General features: G+C 42.8%; 1 protein-coding gene across 1 annotated transcript; it reads left to right on the top strand.

Moving 5' to 3' along the window:
* Nucleotides 1-3,891: 3,891 nt before the first annotated feature.
* LOC134079304 (uncharacterized) lies at nucleotides 3,892-5,057 on the top strand. The gene is made up of 2 exons (XM_062535513.1): nucleotides 3,892-4,860; nucleotides 4,992-5,057. Exons 1-2 carry the CDS (start codon nucleotides 3,892-3,894, stop codon nucleotides 5,055-5,057), a joined length of 1,035 nt encoding a protein of 344 aa, XP_062391497.1.
* The last annotated feature ends 4,143 nt before the right edge of the window (nucleotides 5,058-9,200 follow it).

Below are 9,200 nucleotides of genomic sequence, written 5' to 3'. Positions count from 1 at the left end.
TTCCGTTTCATACAGTGCTGTCCTAACACAGCATGTGCAGAACATAATTGAAAGTCTGGTAACACGCCTGCAGGCTCCTTTCTCATCAGGGTGTTTGCTTGCTGCATTCAAGGCGTGTCTGAGCCTTGAACATTTACTTTCTCACTCTCTCTATTACTCTCTCATACTTGAACCTACTCCAGGGGTGGGTGCTATATTAGGCCTATGAATTTGTAGACTAGAGCATCCTAGCTAATAGGCTACTAGCAAACTCTTCTCTGCCAACGATACTTTTTCCAGTGAATGTGCTTGTTTTCTAAGCAATAATAAAGAACTCACTAGTGAAATATTGATTATGTATATGAACTCAACATAGATTGAAAGGCTATAAGGTTAACAGCTGGCTACATGCATTCAGCCTTGTGAGTCTCGTGTTTACCCGTTGCCAGGGATGTGTTTTGACAACGTATGATGTAATCTTCCATTACCATGGTAAAGCGGAATGTTTGTCAGAATGATGAGAGCTGAAAAGTTCACAAAACATTTCTTGTCGACTTTTTCGCAAGTTGTCAGCAAAGACTCAAATGCTCAAGCAAACACAACCCTCATAAAATTGGGTTACTTATAGATGTCGTTGCGTGTAATTTCCTATAGAGAGTGCTACTGCTCTATGAATTTGTAGACTAGCGCGTCCGACTAGCTTTGAATGTGCTTGTTAAAAGAGCCCTCGGTTTTCGAAGAAATAATAAAGAACTCATTTGTGAAATATGTTTTATTTACATGTAGCTATACTCATGTGTGTACCATCTACCAGGAAATCAGCTTTGAGTGCAAAAGAAAAACAGTTTTGTCGAGTTTGCAGTAAACTGGAACTACAGTGAGTGAAGCACGTTTTTGCTAGTTTCTTGCTAACCTCTAGTCGAGGGAATACCTTTAGGGCTATTGTTAAAATATGTGTTCATGAAAACCAGTCGGAGCACGAGTAGTTATGTGTGTGACAGGCTTTGGTACAATATAGGGAATATTAATGTCCCGGGCGAGAAAGTTAGGCTAAATGTTTCCCTGCCGCTCTGGTGCTACATCCCGTGTCATTGCTGCTTTTCCGTCGCTACGAGAGATTCTTTTGACAACGTATGATGTCATGACTGGTCACCAAAGTCGAAAACAGAATGAGAAAATTGTCAAAGACGACTCCAGAAAACCAGCGGCCAGCTGTCATAGTATAGCGGCCATTTGGAGAAATGTTGAAAGTATTTCGGCGAATTCCTGAAAAGTCCATATGTTTATCCGAAGGCGGAGGCAACGGTGTAAATAATCAGTTGGCGAGTTGCACATTTGGGCCTGAATTAAAGCTGTGCTGTTGTTTACTCCGAGGATACAAATCCCAATGACAGCTAGGCTATAAGTCGAAAATCGTTTTCATTCATTCAATTCGAACAAGAAAATATAATGCTGTTGATCCGTTACTCAAGCTAAATCGCCTGGGAAGGTACCTTTGAAATCAACATGGATTGGAAGTTTACTTAAACAGTGGGCTATGCATTCAGCCATGCAGTGATTTGTTTACCCGTTGTCAGGGATATGTTTTGACAACGTATGATGTACTCTTCCATTACCATAGTGAAGCGGAATGTTTGTCAGAATGTTGAGAGCTGAAAAGTTCTCAAAACATTTCTTGTCGACTTTTTCGCGCGTTGTCAGCAAAGACTCTCAAGCAAATTAGGAAACCAGCTTTGAGTGCAAAAGAAAAGCAGTTCTGTCAAGTTTGCAGTAAATAATAAACTATAGTGAGTGAAGCCCTTTCGGCTAGTTTCTTGCTAGCCTCCAAGGGAAGAGTAACCTTAGGCTATTGTTAAAAGATCACCATTTGGGAGAATATTCTTTACCATGAATCTCATGTTCACACTCTGGGTATACAATCATTTCTTACAAGTGTTTAATACTGTATATGTCGCTTTGGACAAAAATGTCTGCCAAATACCATCAACAATAACATACACATTAATATAATGTGTGGCTTGTCTGCCTTGAAATGGGATCTTTTTTCATTATTCATGCTGCTATAAACTCAAAAACTGTTGATATGGGCAACTTGCTTGATGACATCATTAGGCTACTGTAAGCTTTGTGATGTAAGCAATGACAAGGGCTCTGCAGCCATTTGCAATAATGACATCACAAACAGTAAAACACTGTCCCCTCAATTTCAAAGAAATGTATCATTTACTTAGTCTCTTCAGTAGCAACAGGTTGAGACGTTAACTTCTAACTTGTAACTGTTTTGATCATGAAAAAGACCCGTGATAAAGTCAAACCTGAAACTGGAACAGGTAGATTGTATTTATAGATTAACTGATGCTACATTTGACATATTATTTTAATAATCTTTTCCTTGTATTTAAAGTATGTCTGTTTATTTCTGTGGCCAGCAGGTCCCTCTCAGCATGAACGGTGTTCATCAGGACGCAGCCATAGCTCCAGCTCAGGATGTGTTGCTGGCTTTTTGGAAGAGACTCACCTTTCTTCTTTACAGGAGTGTATACTGAGTTTCTCTGAAGAGTGAGTTATGCTTCATCAATATTATTAGATATTAACATCAGATGGCTGAACTAAAATGATTTTGATTATTTAAACTGATTATTGCCTGACACACTTACATGGTCTCTGTTGTGTCTCTTGCTTTCTGCAGGGAGTGGGAGGATTTCAGCAGCCTGCTGAACACTCCTGTATGTACTGCTATTCCTGTTTCATTCAGACTGGCTGACTGCTTCAAATTCAAAATGAACGTTTGTATCAAGATGTAAAGCATTGTTTGGTAGGTTTGTGCTAGTTGTGATTAACTATGTTTTTTTGCTGACTGCAGATGACAAGGACTCAGTTCTCCCAACTCTGCGTGGCCATCTTGAAGGTAGTGAGTCTTAGCTCCATGACAGCGATTGTACCTGCGTACGTCTCTGTGGCAAAGGATGCTAGAACTTCGGTCAGCAGACCCTCAACGTCCACAACCTTTTCCCTCACCTCAACTGAAAGGTATAACCTAGCAACAACACATGTATAAACCATTATGTTCTTGTGTGTGAGAAGTATTTTCTTCATCACAGTTGGGTTAACACACAAACATTGTAATAAATAGCACATTATACATTATACTCATACAAAGACAGTAAGAAGTTTCGACTCATGTGCATTAATGTGGACAGATTTTGTATTCCTCAAATGAACAACATGAAGGTATCACCATACTTGTATCAAGGTCTGTTGTCTGTACCAAACCACAGGCCACTGGCTGGATCCCCTGCATCAGTGGACACCGATGAAGAGTTATTGGATAAGAGCAGATCAGTCAGGAGTGCCTCTGCTGCATCACCGGAAACAACAACTGGCCCTTTGAGAGAAGTGATGCACAAGATGAAATCTGCCCTAGCAACCTTGAGGAAATCTCATACCTCTGAGATCTCCGAGACAGCTGTTCTGCGCTCTGAGTCCCAACTCTTCACATCCCACTCCACTACCATCGACACAATCCTGGAACGGCTCAGTGGGAATATCCACAAGATCGCCAGGAAACTTGTCAGTCATCTTCAGGATGTTCTCCAGAATGAGAACGCCAGCCAAACATCCATTCCTTTGACTGCTAGTGGAAGCGCATCGGATTCCCAAACTTTGCCAAAGCGGACTTTAAGTGCCTCTCACATGGTTTACTCCTTTGCAGAAGAAGCCATCAAGGATTTGCTTCAACCATATTTACTTCCTCGTGTGGTACAGGACGCCAGTGAAGATGCTGCCTCGGCCAGAGTTCTCCTTCCCAGGATTCAAAGCTTGGGATCTTCTGAAGCAGGAAGAAGTATCTCCCATGGCTCCACTAAAGCAGAGTGCCAATTTAGTGATGTGGCCAATCTGTTCACTCGAGTGATGACGTACCAGGTCATGGATATAGTTGATTCCGAGCTGGAGAAACATCAGAAGTCATCTTCCTCCCGGTTGTCTGATAGATCCAGGACGCTGTCATCAGCTGGAAGAGACGTAGATGACACAGCTATGGAACGGTCCTCCACTTCGCCCCCTTTTCTTCATACCAGCCCTGGTCACTATGGCGGTCGGTTGTCAGGATTCATCCAGAGGTTTCTTTCGGAATTAAGATATTCTGACTCTGCTCTGTCTGATGCAGTGGATGACATCAGAGCCTCCACATCCTCTCCCAAGAGCCAAAGCGCCAGATCTGCCACTGCAAGCCATGAGCCAGACATGGAACTGAAGTACGCGTCCCAGAAACTTGGGGACCCACTAGACTTGTTCACCAGGGTTATGGTTCACCAGGTCATGGATATCCTCCATGTGGAACTGAACAGACCCCAGACTGTAGTCGCTCTCATTGGTCAGGAGGAGATAAGTGCAGGACATCCACCCACCAAGACCTCTGTGCCAGACAGCAGTGACTACGGCTGCTTTGTCACAGTTCTGATGCTCAGACTGCTGGCCAAAATCATGGATCAGCAAACTGCCTCTGCCGACACGATGGACTCCTCCCGAGAGTTGATTCAGAAAGTCCTCTCTGAGTTCAGCAGTGCCTCAGGAACGCCAAACTTCCTGACGTATGAAAGCAACACCAAGATTCAGGCTTTCTACAGAAGCATGGACAAGTTCCTCCTGAAGGAGTTTGGACCTGAGGCCATCCTGCAGAGAGCTGTGGAGACACAGGACGTCTCCTTTGATAACATCTTGCTGGCGGCGTTGAGGAAAGAACTGATGCCTCGTTGTGACACAGAGGCAACTTCTGTCCCCTCAACTCCTGCTTCACCCTCTGAGCCACTTGAACCTGTGACTGGAACAGCAGCTGGACAAACCACCAGGAAGAGGCTCAAACTCAGGTTCAGATTGAAGGTGCAGATATGGCTCTGTGGTCTTTTACTGTTCCCACGTGCACTGTTTTGAGGACAATAACAATATAGTGTTTATTCACATGTAGAAGTATACAGGTAGCACAGCTCATGTGTTTTCCGTTCCTCGTTCAGATGCCAAGGAGACGCAGCAAGAAGGTGGCTCCCACTAGGGCCGTCTCTGACTCCAGTAAGTTTTAATACTTTAATAATTATTGGTGTTGTTGATGATGGTGTGTTTGAACTAGTTGATGTTGGGTGTGGTGCTCATTTTTTCCCTCTTCAGCAGCTGCACATGAAGAGAGTCCAGCCTCTCGTTCCCCATCTAATGAGGCTACTCCTGTCGTGTCTGCATCGGGCCAGAAGACTTGTGAACGCTCCTTTTTCATCAGGATGTTCGCTTGCTGCATTCAAGGCACCGCTGAAACTTGAACATTTACTTGCTCTCTCTCACACACGCATGCACACACACACACACACACACACACACACACACACACACACACCTTTCCATGAATAAATCCCTATTACCCTAAATAAATTCTACTGTTTCTTTGTTCTTTTAAAAAACGTATTATTGGTAATAACATGTTGAGTTTCATACAGTGCTATCCTGAAAGCCTGGTACAGCAGAACAGAATTTAAGTCTGGTCAAAGAGTGTAGAATAGTAATAGTAATAGTATAACATGCCATTCAGAGTTTTATTATGGGGTGAGTGTCAACCCTGAAAGCCATTCCAGTTTGCGATGCGTAAAACCAGGGAGGCTGCTCAGAGGGCGCATAACTGCGTTCCTTTTTAAACACAATTTTTAATAATAATTTAGGATTTTCACAGGCTGAATTGAAATTTTCAGGGGAAAACATCCATAAATAAATTAAATAATTAACTCACTTTAACTTTCAAGAGGACCTATCATGAGTGTGGAGGGGTGAGTATGTGACGCCAGATACCACTGTTGAGCCTTCTGGAGATGGTGTGGACCTAATTCAATGAAGGGAGGTGCCTGCTTGATAACTCTGGTGGAATGTTCTTGAAGGCTGTTCTGTTGGCGATGTTTTTGTTAGTGATGTGTGATTTGTTAGAGATTTTGGTTTTGACCGTAAATAGGCTTGGCTAAAGATTGACAGCTGTGTGAAATCCCTAACATCTCTCCTGTGTGTATTTGAAAATCACTGCTGAGAACATGTTGACGTCGTGTGATGGGTGCATTTTGAAATGCAGAAATAAGCCACAATTTCTCTTCAAAATCAGACATGGAAAGTGGGAACATACTGTAAACTCCTGTCTTTGGTCCCGTGAGTGTTTTGACATTCTCCCCACACAATGCACCAAGCATCCTTTATACCCTCTCTTTACACTGACAATGGCATCTACTTCTTCTTCAGAGACCCTCTCCCAACCAATGACAATGAGTAATATTACCTTGTTGTCTGTCAACATGGCTCTTCATCTTTGCCGGTTAGTAAACTGATCCACAAGTACTGTGTCCAGTTGTGTAAGAGTGAGGTCAGGAGAGAGGGAAGGGACATACATAGAGAACATAGGGGCTGGTATATATGAGGCCTCTGAGGCTTTGGTGACGGGATTAAAAAAAAAAACAACACTATATGAGCATTATTATTTAACACACTTTATGTAACAGAAGGAGAATGTGGTAAATATTACTTTAAATGGAAGATACATTGATAAAACAAATAGAATATTACAAAATATTTGACAAAGGTTACAACGTTCAAGCAAATAAATTGTGTACAGTAACATTCTTACTCTTATAACTTGTAACTTGCTAATCTTGTGTAGGCCTACACAAAAACACCCATGATTTGGTGGTTTCTGTCCCATGTTAACGAAGATGGTGTTGTGTTGTATGGCACATCTCTGGCTTGTTGTTGGCACCAATGAATATAACGAAACGATCACACACTTGATATTGACCATCATGAAGAAACTCAACTGTTTTGCCATCACTCATGAGCAAGATCTGGACAGCGCCGTTACTTTTAGCTTTAGGGCTGGAAGCTATCAGGTGCTGGAAGCAGGCCCGCATTCCTGGGGACATCTCCCCACACTTCTCCATTTGGTTCATCGCTCTCAGGACGTCGCTCAGATAGTCGTCCTCAATTTTCACTCTTCGCTCAGGCCGGATTTCAATAGCAGTGGAGGGGTTCAGAGAAACATACGTGAGGTGCAGCTCTCCACAAATTATCTTCAGCTCCACATTGGCAAGACCTTCATAGGTCACTTTTTCACGTGCCTGCTCCATGCAACTCTCAACTTCATCCCTGCAACAATGTCCAAAAAAGTGTGCCTCAGAAATGTGTTCAGCTGTCAGCTGCACCTCCTTCACTCTGATTTTCTGAAGCAGTTTGAGGTCATTATTGTCACTTCACACCACATAACAGAACTTTGGAGAGGAGGTACTTTTAAATGCATTGATCTTGACAAGTGTTTGTTCTCCTTCCACCTGTAGTTTAGCATCTTTCTTGCTGAACATGGGCATGGCCTCTAGAGCTTTCATGGCATAGTCCAGGTTCAGTCTTAAAACAGAATCCAGATTGCCTAACTCAGTCTTAACTGATTGGAGGCATTCAACATCAAGTCCTTCCAAGACTGTACTTGGAAGGACTTCCTGTGGAAAAGAACAGTAGTCTCTTAAAAGGTGCTGTATGAAATATTTTCACATTTTATCAAATTGGAGAACCAACGCAATTGAACACCATTAATTTAACCAGGTTTTTTCTTATGAGCCAGGAAGGCCTTCAAATGCTTAAGAACTACAAGTTTTCGGGTGGCTATAACACTCTAAAATGACACAAGATTTCTAGTCATTGCAAAATCATAGTCTGTGTAATCGGTCTTTAAATAGGGAGGGTGTTGGCTAAGCCTATTAGCCTAGTATTTCACAAATCTTTCTTGACTCTTCCTCGTTACACTTTCACCCTTGGACATCAAATCCCATTTTACCTAAATGGAAAAATAAATAAATCGTGAACTTACTCTTTGGAGTCTTTGGACATGCTGATTGATATAATCCTATATTTTCAGAGAATATTCACATACTGCGGTTGAGCTAGCTAGTCACAACTTCTTCTCAAAATCGGCTTCCTGAAATGTTCACTTTTGTTTCCATAATCCCATTTAAGTTTTGTGTTCTACCAAAAGAGACGTCGGATGGTTATTTAAAGGTACAGTGCATACATTTTGTTAGAAAAATGCGATGACATTCAACCATTACAGCCAATAGTCTCTACCAAACCTCATGCAAAAACATAGCAATGAATTGTTGCCATTTCTGAGAAATGTTAAACTCTCGCGGGGACGAAGAAGTCTGAAATGCAGACGTTTTGCTCGACACACTTTTGTCTTCTGCCTATGAGTGGCTCTTGTGATCTTCGGTAGGCTACGCTAGCAGGGTTGATAATGAGAGTAGAAAAAGGATTGTAAAGTACTACGCATAGCCAATCTATCCATATAGGCTACACATTATAGTCATTCTCACACACACACACACACACACACACACACACACACACACACACACACACACACACACACACACACACACACACACACACACACACACACAAAGCATAAATAAGCCTCATGGGTATGGGACATGTCCATTCAATATTCTGACAGCTTGCAGAGAGAAACTATCTCTGAATCCTGTGGTGTGGGTGGTGATGCTCTGATAGTGCTTGCAAGAGGCAAGCAGAGAGAAGAGGGAATGAGGTGGATGGCTGACATCTTTGATGATGGACGCAGCCCTTCTCTGACAGCGTGTGGAGTAGATTGTTTGAAGCTGAGGGAGGTCAGCCCCAATGATCGTGGACGCAGTCCTGACAGTCCTTGACAACACTTTCAGGTCATGAGCAGACAGGTTCCCCAGCCACACTGTGATGCATCCAGTCAGGACACTCTTAAAAATGCAGCGGTACAAGTTCACTAGGGTTTTTGTTCCCACCCCAAAGCTAGGATGCAACAATGGAGGACTCTAGCAATGCAACTTGCCATAGGCAGATTCATGGGGCCCTTCTTATTCGTCTTTTTATCTATCCTCCCTTCCTTCCTTGGTCCTGCGGCTCATCACTGATCTACCAAGAACACTGGATACACGATCCCATTGTTGCCGCCCCATCACTTTTTATCTAGATCAGTGGGAACGAGGACCGAGGAAGGAAGGGAGGATAGATAGAAAGACAAATGAGAAGGGCCCTATGTTTACTGACTGATTTCAGCACCATCGTCATCTGTTTAGCTCGCCTCTGGCGCGCCTATGTTAGACACACCGATGTGATTGGTGCAGGTCAGCTCCAAGAACATACAGTACAGTAGGTAATGA

Source organism: Sardina pilchardus, chromosome 1, assembly GCF_963854185.1.
Source record: "Sardina pilchardus chromosome 1, fSarPil1.1, whole genome shotgun sequence".
Classification (NCBI taxonomy): domain Eukaryota; kingdom Metazoa; phylum Chordata; class Actinopteri; order Clupeiformes; family Clupeidae; genus Sardina; species Sardina pilchardus.
The sequence above is the reverse complement of the archived record's forward strand: the minus strand, read 5'-3'. Positions and strand labels throughout refer to the sequence as shown.